At 30.0% G+C, this 14,297-nt stretch overlaps 1 protein-coding gene across 1 annotated transcript; it reads right to left on the bottom strand.

The window, feature by feature from the left end:
* Positions 1–498: 498 nt before the first annotated feature.
* LOC107457088 (neuronal acetylcholine receptor subunit alpha-7-like) lies at positions 499–13,234 on the bottom strand. Its single transcript, XM_016075148.4, has 7 exons — positions 12,780–13,234; positions 10,512–10,663; positions 9,352–9,396; positions 6,780–6,889; positions 6,496–6,700; positions 3,198–3,449; positions 499–601 (listed from the first exon to the last, which is right to left on the bottom strand). The coding sequence occupies exons 1-6, from the start codon at positions 12,850–12,852 to the stop codon at positions 3,198–3,200; spliced, it is 837 nt and encodes a 278-aa protein (XP_015930634.1). The 5' UTR covers positions 12,853–13,234; the 3' UTR covers positions 499–601.
* Positions 13,235–14,297: the final 1,063 nt, after the last annotated feature.

Below are 14,297 nucleotides of genomic sequence, written 5' to 3' on the forward strand. Positions count from 1 at the left end.
TACCTAATTTGATCCAAGAAGTGTTAAAAAATATTATAGAATTCATAGTTTGTTGCACAGGTGAGGCATACATTTTCCTCGTTTCAGATAAAACGAATTTTTCCATTTCTTCATGGAAGATAGAACAATTTTTGATCAAATAGGATACCACTTTGGTCCAAAATAATTCATTTTATAATCAAAAGAAGTTAAATTTTCTGTTTACAACCGATTAATTTTATGATTATAAATAATAAGGATTCACTGATTTTAAGAAACCTAAATTGTTACTTGACCAAAAATAATAGCGTCATTAAAAACTAGATAAATCAATTCTATTTTTTTAATTTCCTTTAGCTTTCACCAACAACTTGTGAATCTGAACTTACATTGCTTTTGCTCCAGACCTTCAACCTAAGTGATCATATTTGTTATTACAACTTTAAGAAATGTAAACCAAAGACTAATCATTTTTGAAAATAATGTCATGTGAAAGCCACAAAATTCAAACGAAACCCGTAATATAAAAATTTTTATTTCAAAAGTCTCTTCATTACATTGGAACTCCATCAATAAAAGATGCGTCTGCAATTTGAACAAAATTTGATCAAAACTTGCTACCCTGTAAAGGAAAACACAAATTTGACTGTTGATATAATAACTTAATTCTTTAATTCATCACATATTTTACGAAATTTACATAATTTTAATTAAATGTCCAATGCCCAAAAAAAATGGACCACGCAAATTAATATTTGGTCAAATGAACAGATCTTTACTTTTAAAGACTCTGTCTTAAAGACTTTATTTTAGTGAGTAAAATTAAAAATTTTACATAAACTAATGGAATAAGCCCCTGTTCACTGTCGCTAACTAACCCCGATAATACCCTCACAATAATTGTTTTTCTTGACATAAAACAGTTTTTTCTACGAAAATTGAAATTATTCACTTCAAATATATGTACTAAAAAGAATTCAGTTTCCTCACAATTGTGTACCCATGTCCAATTATTGCCCTTATTATTTAATTTAGATCTATTAGTGAACATTTCTAAGTTATCATTTTTTAAATAACAATTAAAAGTATATTGTTGTAGCATATTTTGTGCGCTGATTCGTTTACCAAACAGACAGATATATTAATTCATCACATCGTGCATGAAGCTGACTATTATCATGCCTCACATTGTGCATGATACTCGTCATTAAGTTCTAAATCATTTAACGAATTTTTTTAACTGTAATTTATATTGTTGTTAATGTAGCGTTGTTAAATGTAGCGTAGAAATGCGTCATAATAATATTAATAATAAATCTTTGTTTTAAACTATTAATTTCGAAAACAGTCAAAATCAAAAATGTAATAATAACAGTACAGGTAAATTTATTTTTATCTGTACTGGTATTATTACCAATTGCTATTATTGCCAAAATTAGGGATACCAAAATATTTATGGGAAAATAATACTTTTATGACTTTTATTAATTTTACGCTGACGACAGCAAAAATAATATGTAAATCAAAGTGAGAAAACTGGATCCTGTTATGCGATTTTCTGTCCATAAAAATTCACCAACAACAATGAAAAACTATGTTAGAACATTATGTTCTTATGTTATATAGATGTATAAATTATGCATAAATATAACTACCATAATTTTAGCTTTGATCATATTACCCTCACTCGTGAGTACTTTCTAAATCCTTTACACGTCCCGTGTAGAACTCAATAGAGCTTTTTTTATTACTGTAACTCGTAATTCAATATTTTTAATAACATTTAACTGAACTCGTTTTTTTGTCTATACACTGTTAGAGATTTTTCGAAAAAAATGATTAAATGACAATTTTATTAATTGTTTTTTTTTTTTTTTATTCCATTATTATTTTTTTTTACAATATTCAACCGAAACAGTCACATGACTAAAAAATAAGATAATATTCAAACCATTATTGACTATTTTCACCTAATGCGGTAAAAGAAACTGAATCGAGCGCACGTTCTTTGTAAGCTAGAAACGAAACCATGTGATAAGAGTTATGAATTAATATTTCTATTTTCCATCATCAAATGCCTAAAAAACAAGCAGATGCCTATACTATCTCATAGTTTTAAGAGTGTGATGAATACCCTATTAAGCCACTTGGTTTTTCCCCGCTGAGAATATACATCAGCCGAAAGAGCTTATTTGCCAATATTTGGTTAAACGAGGGTTCGAATCCGATAGTTAACACCATAATATTTTCTTTATTCCCTCAACACATTCAGATTTTCTATCGACCTGCAAATATCAATTGCTGACCCAGGAATACGTAACATCTCACGCGCGCATAGCTGGCAGCAGCACAGATGACACCAGTACGCAAACTACAATCCACAATTCACTTGACAAAACAATACTCAACCACAATTTAACTCCAATGTCAATTACCTAAGGATAAGCATAATATAAACAAACAAACGATAATCTAGTGAAATATCATTTTAACGATTTTGAAACCATTATAGTTATAAATAGTTTCAAAACCGTATAGTTTTGTATTCACGGTTTTTTTTCTTAACTCTACCAGTTGCACAAAGTTTCGAACCCCTAAAGATAATGAATCGTTCTAAACCGTAAACTTTATCGTTCAGTGGATTAACAGACTTCTTCTGGTTAGTTTACTGTAATTTTTTAATGTAAATTCTGTAAGTGAAACCAAAAATGTTTGCGAACAAAATTTCTATAACTTTCCGACTAACTAGGATCGAGTGATAACATCTCATATGGAGCTTTTCTCTAGATGACAAATACAAGATTCGATCGTTTCTTGAGCACTTCAAGAGTAATTCATTGTCAATCGAAATTCGGCCACTTTATGACGAAAAAAAACAAACAGACACCAAACTAAAAGGAGAAAAATATTAAAATAAGCACAAGTTTCTCAGTGGCAAAAAAAAAAAAAAAGACACGAGAAAATAATTTTATGTCCTATGCTTTTCTCCACATCTAACAAAAAAAATACAAAAGTAGTACGTTTGACGCTGCCCATTTCCTGTAAAAAGTATACATAGATTTTGAGGAAATTAAAATTATTACTTAATTTGAAAGCATATTTTTTTAAAATCATTCAATTGTATACATGCTAGTATTTAGCTCTTCTACAACGAACATTATCTGCTCCTTATAACGAAGAAAAATAATTTAATACAGTTATAACATCTAAATACTTACTCAGCGTCTTAGCAATTTATCAGCCTCTGAGAAATCAGAAAGTACGACATCTTGTAAATTGATGGACACGTCTTCCTCATCAAGAACCCCGTTTGATTGAAGCTCACTTCTACTCCTCCTCTTTAAAGTAACATTAAAATTAAGCACAGGGTATGCTTCTTTGCAACAAGGGTAATATTTGGCTACCCTGTTTGACACAACATCGATCAGTTTCCAGTTGGCATTGTTATCAACGAAATTAGACAAATCAACCTGTAAAAAAAGCATTGTATGAAACAGAGGAACAATCACATTTGAAGTGCTTATTTCTTTTAAGCGATTGAAATGGTTATACATTCCTTAGGAGTTTAAGCTGTACTTTAAATATTTATCTTTTCATAATAAAGAGAGGGTTGGGATGGTCTGATAAGTAGGGCATTGGGTCCATGCCCAAGAGGTCGTTGGTTCGATCCCCGCCAACTGAAGACTCCCCGTTTACTAAATGGTGACTGGTGCACGCTAAATCTGTCGGGTCACAAAGTCCTTCATATTCCCCTAGCAAATTATGCCACTGGAGATACTGAATAACAGATTGATCGGTTTTTGGTTCAGATCAAAATTACGATCTGTGGATGAATGAATGGATGTATGAATGGGTCCGCCCTCGATACGGACCGTGATTTGTATGTGGCTGAATTTGTATTCTTGGCCATAGATGGTGCCACTGACAAAAAAAGCAACTCATGCTCTATCTTAATTTCATTTGTTTTCATCAAGTAGGCTTGCTGGTTTGGCTAGGAGCATTAGAAATACCATTATAAAGAATAAGTTCACAGTTTTGTGACATACGAGTAAATTCTGGACATTCTTTAAACTTTTTCATTTCTTGAATACATTATTAAGATGAAAAGTGTCAGGATCCTGATTCCTCTCCCACGCATTTGATTGACCCCTTGACCTGAGGGTCAGAGGGTGAAGGACACTGCAGGTGTCGTCCCCTACATTTGGGGGTGGAGCAAAGGACTGTTTCTTATGGGAAAGAGGATTTTTTTTAGAGATCAGTTTTGAAGGCAGGAGAGATTAGCTTGGAACGCAGAAGAGTTGAGTTTCGAGTTGAACTATGCTAGAGAAAGTATGAGAGAGAAGGGAGCAGCAGCGCTCCGGAATATTATATTCTCCAATTCATGTATCATTTTGTAAATAATTCTATAATCAAGAATTTAGTAATAAATAAGCAAAAATTGAAATAATCCTTGGTCATCCTTAATGAGTAGTCTTTAAAAACGAACCAAGAGACAAAAGGTCTCACAAAAAGAATATTGTTAAACCTTTGTTTATTTTAGTTCAATTTAAGAATTTAAAGGGAAAAAAATATCCTTAAAAGAAATTTATTTATTCAAAATTACAAAGAATATGATAAGATAATTACTTTGGGATGCATTTTAAATCAATTTTTCCGTTTTTCTTTTTTTCTGTAAAAGTGCACAAAAGTACAAGGTGAATATAATTGAAGTTGACATTTCTAAATAGCTTGTAAACTATGCGGTGACATTTCATGAAAAATTGGTAAATCCATACTAAAGTTATGTCATCCGGAGAAACAAATTCAGACACTGAAATCACCTTTAAATCGTGTGTCGCTACTTTCAAACAATGCATACCAATAACAACTAACATCATTTAATGAACTTCAGTTTACAAAATATTCTCAATATGTTGTTCACTAAATCAACTACAATAAAAAGAAACAAGAACTTGCATGTTCAATTGTGGAAGCAATGTATGCTGGGGAATGAAGCTCTCCAGACATGCTGTGATATCTTCAATTTCGAAGGGAAATGTGACGGAACCGTAGCTCTATGTCACAAAGATTCAAATCTGGGGATCTCAGAGGCCAAATTTCTATTTGTATAAGTTTTTTTTGTATAAGTCTATGATACGTTAGGTAGAGCTATCACACTGTAAAGATTTTAGCATATATATCTGTACACCAAAAATGGTAGAAACTACTGATGAAATGAAACGCCATTCATAACTCTTGGATCTAGTGTTTCATTATACCAATGTTTTTTAACACTATACTTGACGTAAAATAGCCACCTTTATTTTTTTATGCAATAACCTTAAAAATTATAATTACAGTATAAAAAGATACACGTATGAGTCAGTAATGTTATTTTTACAATATGTTATAAATTAAGAATCATTAATTTGTAATGCAAACATACACTAATTCTTTAATAACTTGTAAATCGATACGCATAGCACAGAGAGGATATTACGACAAATCTCACCTAGACTAAATAGAACTTAAGTGGATAGAAATTATGCACTAAAAAATCATTTTATACAGTTCCCAGAGCCATGGTAGCTCAGAAGATAGAGCACTCGCCTTCCCATGAGGTGACCCAGGTTCGAATCCCAACAATGGCTGGTCGATTCGAATTCTACTCCAGCTCGCCCCAACTGCAGTGTTGATGTAAAAAATCCCTCAGTGGTAGACAGATGAGTTAGAGTCCCCTTTCCGTAAGCCCAACCGTGAGAGATTTTCATGGTTTTCCTCTCCATGCAATGCAAATGCGGATTAGTTCACGAAAGCTTTCCACGAAATTTTTCCACGAAAGCTAGTTTGTCCCAAATTTTGATCTAGATGTTCCCTTGTCTTTCGGATTGGGTTCAAAATAACAAGGCTTCGGATTTTGAACATTGATAGTTGTAAACTCCAAATTGGGTCGACTCCTTAACAGCGGTTATTTAAAAAAAAAAAAAAAACGGTAATAAAAAATACAATTCCCAGAGAATTAAAAATTAAATATAATTATTCTTAATGCACATGTTAAAACATACATACTTTAACAAAAAGCTTTTGCTTCTCTTGATGAATATCAGCATAGAAACCAACAGCAAGCACGCCAACATTGGTGTTTTTTCGAGCGTGAAAATAATACTCGCGTGGTGTGAAAGCGCGAGAGATAAATGCAAGTTTATTTAATTTTAAGTATTTAGATTTAAATATCATTCAGTAAATAATATATGAACTCTCTATTTGGTGTAATAACCTAAAATAAAGTGTTTTTCCCGCAATTGTTTAGGTTATTTAACATCATATTCGATAAAATATTACACCACAGTTTTTACACTGTATTATTTCATTATGCCATGATTTATTTATTTTTCATGAAATCTTTCTTTTTGACAAAAGCAGCTCTCGAAGAGTAACTTTAATTATAGCATACTGCACACCGCAAGAAGAAATACTTTTTTAAGAAATACAATCACGAAATTTGCTTCATTTAAATTTAAAGTAAGTAGATATTACCTTGTTATTAATGAGTGCTATATCCTGAGTATCTTGATCGTATGTCCATGATCCTAACTGAATGTTGCATGTTACTATTTTCTTACTAGCTTTAAGCATTGGGCAGCGGCTTCGGATTGTAAACATCGGCACCCAAAGTACTCTACCAGTATTGTACAACAGCACATTGGTGAAAGGCACAGGAGCCATAACGGACTGCTCTGGTCTATTAAATGCAAAAGTATTATACAGTACAGGAATAATTATAGTTCAAAAATAGAAATAGAATCGATGAATCCACTTACGATCCATAAACAGAAACATCTGGTCTCCATACTTCTGTAGATGGTAGTCGAAGTACTGACAGATCTTCAAAACGAGATGGATCCCATCGTAAGTAATCATCTGTCCAGTTCTGAAAATGAGAGTATATAAAACCAATTACTAACAAAATAATTAGTTTTTCCTTTATACAATTATCATTTATTATCAAAATGTACTTTTTTAAATTTTTTTCAATCTCATTAAATATGGTTCTCATTAGCGTCCTGTTAAGGTTGTAGCATTTTTGTGGCATTATGGTTCAAGACGCTCTAAAATTTTTAACAGTGTATATATTCTGTTTAAATTCAATTATTTCCAACTCACTCTGTGTGTGTGGTAAACCTTATTGGCTTCTGAATCAACAAATGCCACAATTTACCTACAATGTCGTCACTGGCAAGTAGTCTAGTGATTTCATTGGGTCTCGTGCTTTTATTGCTAGCACAGGTTAAAACTTCGACGTTACTCTTTATCTAATCATAAGAATCATAGGCTTTAAATGAACTGTAACACATAATTAAAAGTGCGCGTATTTGTATTCCACATTTTCTAAACTACAATGTATATATTCTGTTTAAATTCAATTATTTCCAACTCACTCTGCGTGTGTGTTAAACCTAATTGGCTTCTGAATCAACAAATGCCACGATTTACCAACATGTCGTCACTGGCAAGTAGTCAAGTGATTTCATTGTGTTTCGTGCTTGAACTGGGATTTAATTATGTGGTGATCAGCCCATCATTATAGAGCAAAGAGCTCATCGTTATAAATATATGCAGCCTATGAAAGAAACTAAATGGTGGGTATACTAAATAAAGAAAGACCATCGTGAAAAATTGGATTTCAATTTTATTGAGATAGCTTTTTAAAAAAAATTGCTAAGTTAGGCCTTTGATGGCTTATACTTATTATTTCTGCTTTTTAACACTTTAATTTTGACTTTTTTAATATTTTCAACTTATTGTTAGCAATTATATTGTTCCCATGGTACATAGCTGTTGCCATAATTTTGTCATTCTATGTGATTTAAACTTTCGTTTTACAACTAAAACTTTATTTTTCTTAAAAATATCTGACTTATTTGCTGAATAGTAAAACTATCCACTGCGTATTTTAAAATGAAAAACATTAAATGAGAATTATACTAAATGAAGAGAGACTTTCGAGTAAGAAAAAAAGTATTTAAAATTTTAAACATTCAAATAAAAACGGCGAACTTCTTTTCTTTCATCGTTAGCCTGCTCAACAGGCTTGATTATGTGGTACTGTTCTAGTAGTTAAGCTTCATATTGCTGTTTTTTTAACAGCATCAGCTAGTACATCTGAAGAATTAGTTCATTATGCTTAGTTAACTGAACGATGTAACATTGCATTATTCAAATTGTTCAAAGTTTGAAAAAAGATATAAATAACTGTTTCCAAAAAATAGAGCTTTCAAAATAATCAATTAAAAAAATTCGATTATGTTACGCTTTTAATTTTCCTAATATTTATGTAATAAAAATAAACGCACGACTTTTTCCCCCTTTATAAAAGACTCATCTTTAAAGTCTAACAAAAAATTTAACAAATCCTCCTCCACTGAAAAACAATTTATGATCATAACTACAAGAATACGGTAGACTTTCTCGTATTTTCAGATCTATGGAAGCACCTAAAAGCTCGATCATTTTTACCGAAGCTCTTTGGTAATGATTTTTGTAAAATAACAATAAAATATGGTTTTTAATGCATGATAAAATAGGTTAAATGAGGTAAAGTTTGGTAGTTTTATCAGATATCTTAAAGCATGATATAAAAAAAAAACATTTATGCAGTTAAATTTACTTTTCAGTTTTGCTTTTTTTAACTAAATGTTTGGTAATAAAAGCTATGATATTGAAAACAAGAATTTCCAGTAAATCATTACCATACAAACAGAAAAACTATCTAATTAATGGTTTAAATACCGTATACTTCGGTTTTTCGGGGTTTTTTTTTTTTTTTTTTTTTTACCAGATATATAAATTAGCATACAGTGCAGTGATTTTATTAGAATTATTTTCTCCGTGTAATGATTGTAATTCATTACGCTAAAACTTTCTTATTCTTATTCTTATTCAAAATTAAAATCGATATCTTTGAGTAGAATACATAAGCTTCGAGAACAAGAAAACATACCTGATATATTTTTTTAATTACTAATTGCAATGGCTTTAAGAAGAATTCTTCAAAAGTTTAAAATTTAATTTTTTGAAGTTTTATTTACCTTACAAGAATGTTACAAAATATGAAATCAAAGTGCTTATTTATGACATATTTTTGTCCAAGACAAAAATTAAATAAATGATTTTCTTATTGTTTTTACACTCTTATCAAAATATGCATAGATGTATTTATATCCTTTCATTCTTAAATATTACGAGATTTAGTGCTCTAGATACATAAGTTCTGAAAATAATGAGGAGAGGATATTTATTCTAATCAACGTAAATGTTTGAATAATGAACAACGAAGAATTTAATTAATTTTATTTTTTGTGAAAATTAGTCATACCTGTTGATAAAACTTACCAGCATGGTGTATGTCTCCAACACAATAACTTGGTGTTTCTCATCCTAAAAGAAAAAATAAATGAAATTGTTAGGTGCGTAATTTTTTTAAAATATCATTTTTGCTATGCGTTTGACAAGGAAATAGGATAAATAATACTTTTGAGTAAATCATTGACATGATGCGTGGAACTATTAATGATATCTTTAAGAGTGTATTTGATAAATGATACCTTTGAGTACATTTTAAGTACATTATTAACTTACTATTAGACGGAATATTTAAAAATGGAACAAAACGTTTCTGCACCAAGAGAATAAAACTGTAAGTAATTTTTAAAATACTGCGATTTTCTTATTTATTTTATTTCATATTTTATAACCGTCGTTGAACAGGCGACCCAATTTTTTCGGTTTACGACTACTAATGTTCAACTCCGTAGCCTTGTAATTTTGATCCCAATCCAGAAAACAAAGCAACTCGTGGATCAAGTATTGGGAGAAATTTGCCTTCGTGGAGGACTTCCTGATGGAGCTAACCTGCATTTGCGTTACATGGAGAGGAAGACCACGAGAACATCCCACGGTTAGCCTGGTGGCAAGAGGAATCTAACCCATGATTCGTCTACCACTGAGGATATTTCACTTCAGCACTGTGGTCGGTGCAAGCCGGATGCGGAATTCATATCGATTGGAAATCGAACCCGGTTATCCTCATTGGAAGACGAACCCTCTATTTCCTAAGCCATCACTGCTCTGATAATGTAGATCATATTTTTTTATTCTTAAAAGATTGACTGTAAAATTGGATATTACAGCAAAAAGTACTACTCGGTCCGTAATTTGCCCTGGATAATTTTACAGTGTATAACAAAGTTATCACAAATAATCTAAGTTCACATGATATCATAATTCAGAAATCTTGAGCTGAAAATTGAGAGTTAAAGTTTTCTACAATCTTTGTACATAGCTAAAATAACATCAATCATTTACTTGGTTGAATTTGCATTATCGAATACTCTAGCGTCCCTCTTTATTAAGCTTGAAAAGAAGCTTAGAGGACAATGTAATTACAGTGTAATTAAATGACAGTATCAGACATCGTAAGCCAGTTTCTTTTAAAAATTTAAAAATTCAAGTTTAATATTCTATTATTTTGAAGTTATTAAAGAAATACTTACGAAATCTCTTAGATGAAGAGGTGTGATTCCGACAGAAACAGTGATCTTATCATTCGCGTTTTTAACAGGTCTAACAAGTTTGTCATAGTTTTTAAATAAATGTTCACGAAGATCTCTCTCTGTTTTCCTTCCATACACATCTTGGAAAATATCTAGAAATAATGATGAATAACATTAATTTAAAAGTAGACATATATTAAAACGCAATAAATTTCCAGAATATTTTTTAATGCATTTAAGTCAACTACAGTGAAATTGTTTGACATGACGTGAAATTGTTGCAAGATGAAGTGATTTATTGTTTCTTTTCCCTAGAATAAAACGACTAGCTGAAATAAAGATAAACAATTTGAGAATTTCTTACTGATCCATGATTATGTTCTAAAACTCATTATGTTATTTTTTATATTTTGCTATCTGGGTAAAAGTAAAGATAAATTGATATTGAAATAAATTGATATAGAAATTGATATTGAGACTTCTAACTCGGTAGACGCAATAGATTCGCAAGTTGAAGCTTTTAAATCATTTTGTTTATTTTATGTCTTAGTAATCAAAATTGCACTTTTATTGGTGACTTGGATTTATGTTGATCAATGATGAGAGCACTGAGAGGTCTGTTAAAACAAATATTAGGGATATTGTTTTCCTGACTTCGCATTACGAGTCGAAGAAGGAAAAGATAAATGAAAAAGCCAGAAGCGATGATGAAACAACAGGAATTAAAAATATATGCAGTGCACAGTGGGCCAGCATCCAAAGTTTTGTGGCCAAAATTAGTATTTCGATAAAATTTGCTTCAAAATTTGGGGGGTTTTATTTAGGGATTTTTATGTGCAGATAAATTAAATTCATAGTTGAAATTTTGAAATACACTAAAAATACCCGAAAAAAAAACAAAATGTCTGCTGAAATATGGCAAGCAAAAATAAAAATAATAATATAGTACGTTTAAATAATTAAATATAACAATGGAAATATAATAATTTTGGTAATTTTATATTAAAAATGAAAAGCAAATTATATTTCCGAAGTACTATTACAAAATAACGCGAAATAATTACAAAATAACGCGAAAACATGAAAAAAATCATTATTTTTGTTTTTCGGTTTATTTGTCCACCTTTGCAGTGCGGGCAAAATGGGGCATGTTTTTTCGAAGGAAGAATCATCAAGGAAAGCAACAAAAAAAAGTTTAGCTAATTATCTCGTGGAACTTTTTGGAACTAAGTTTCGAAAGTCATTAAAACATTGTAAAATGTCAAATGATAGGATATGAACTATAAGTTTGTCAAGAGTATTAACTAATCCTACGAATTGGAAAATTGTACTATAATTTCAGACTAATTACTCTGATAAAAATGTAACAGTAAGGTTAAATTCCTATATATATTTCTGAAATAAAAATTTAAAAGTTACATTAAAAAAATTTTAGACATATTTTTCATTACATTGTACTCTCGTCGATCCGAAAAGTAAATTAAAATGTTTGGAATGATTCTAAATACTTCATTTGGGATATATTAAAACTGCCTACACATATTTTAGTTAAAAATTTAATTTTTGACTTTTGGCCAAAGATCATGGCCCACAGTGCAGTGTTGTTGTTCAGTGTATGAATAAACTGCAAAAAAATAATTCCTTGAAATTTCAAGAAAGCTTCATTAGTTGGAAGGGTCTTCATCATCAGTTGATTTGACAAACTTGAACAAGATTAAACCAGCTTGCTGTTGTAATTTGTATAATAGCGATTGTTTAGGGACAATTTCAGCAGAGCTATTGGACAAAATAAAATAAATTTATGCTAACTTAAAGTAACAGTGTAGTTTAAATCTTACACTTTAATTAAATACCGTAGAATTGATACCCAAAACCAATAATTCAACCCAATAATTCTTGCGTTTTTAAATTTTATAGCTAAATGTAAGTCGATATTTTTAGCGCTAACTCTTATAGTACATAAATAACATTAAAAGCATTGTTTTATTTACTTATTATTTTTGATTTCTAAATATTTTTAATAACTATAAGATTTAATATTTTTAACATTCATAAGATTTAATTCAATAATCAGATTAAACTTATCAGATATTGATTAACCACTGGAATTTTATAAACCATTACATTTTGATTAGTGATAAGATTTAATTAAGTTTCGTTTTAGTCATAAGTATTTTTTCAAATATTAGATTTTGTTTAATCATAAAATTTTGATAAAGCATAATATTCAAATTAATATTAATCTATGAAGTATAAACAAAGACTTACCATCAAGTGGATTACAGCACGCGAACCCTAGAAAAGCACATAAGCAAGCTAAATACATCAACTGGAAGTTCATCTTTACGATTCTAATATTTTCGGAATGGGCTTCAAGCCAGTAATCACAGACATTTATAACAACAATTTTTACCAAACGGGAAGTTTCAATAAAACAAATTCAAAGTAGCAATAGACGTTCTCGTTATTAATGACGTCCTATGATGGCGACGTATTTTAAACAATGTAAGGTTATATCATTCAGTGTCTTCACCTAGTTCTCATGGATGCATTAACTTATTTTTTCGTCAGTTTAACGGATTACCACCTTTAGATCCGTGTTTTCAGTTACGGTTTTTATTGATGTCTAGTTTAACGTTTTAAAAGCAATAGAAATTGAATTTATTTAATGGAGTGAGTTGAAATGGGAAAGTCAAGTTGAAGGTTTGAGAATTTCCTGAACAGAAGCGAAGGCAATCGGTTATTAGATTATGTTATTGTGATTTAATGACTAGCCTTGCAGTTTCCCGTGAAATTCTTTCGTGAAGTCTTTAATTATTGTTTTTTCTAAGAGTTGCCATCTTTGTTTTAAATTTGCCTTGCTTTCTTTTTAATCAATGCTTACCTCAATACTCTCGTTAATTTGTTACAAACTCATTAATTTGTTACGTGAATATAATCATACTAATTAATTCATGTTAATGCTCACGAAATTATCAAGTCAGAAAAAAGGCAGATATTGATTAAAAATGAGCTAGAAAATATAGAAATGCTAGGGAAAAGTTTTCCTTTCATTTCTTTGGAATTTCTTTAAATCACAAAAATTAATTTTGAACAGAAAATTAATAAATTACAGAAAACAGAATTTAATACATTTAAATTATGCTCAACACTTTATGTATTAATTATATAAAAAAAATTATAAGATTGATTTTTAAGCGTTCGATAAATTTGAAAATGTATGGAAGATAACTACTTATTCGATTATATTATCTTTATTTAATGACTAGTATTGCAGCTCCCTTAGGAAATAAATTTTTATTAAAGATAAGCTTAAGAGTGACAATATTTATTTATTTTATTAATTCCCATATTTTTAATCAACCAGGAGTCTCCTTACTCCAACCGTTTTGGTTTCTTCTCATTTATTTCTTCTGCCTACCCTCTGACGCAAATACAAAACCGGTGCCCTTTTTATACATTTTCTTGATGATCTAATTATAAGAGAAAATAATTTTGGCTATTTTTCAATTATTTAAAATAGACTATTAGTTATGAAGAATCTGTTAGATTATCGGAATTATATTTGTACTAAAATATAAAGTCCACAAAATAGTACTTTAAAAATTTTTTTTCATTTATATTCAAAATTTTATCAATAATTGGTTTCGTAAAGTAAAGAAATTTCATTGATGAATAACTGTTTCTTACTGTTGTTGTTTTACTGTGAATAAATGCAAATTTAAAAAAATTATTATTTGAAAGTGCGTCGTGTTTCGAAGATTTTACCTTTAACGCCGCAAAAGA

Source organism: Parasteatoda tepidariorum, chromosome 7, assembly GCF_043381705.1.
Source record: "Parasteatoda tepidariorum isolate YZ-2023 chromosome 7, CAS_Ptep_4.0, whole genome shotgun sequence".
Lineage (NCBI taxonomy): Eukaryota > Metazoa > Arthropoda > Arachnida > Araneae > Theridiidae > Parasteatoda > Parasteatoda tepidariorum.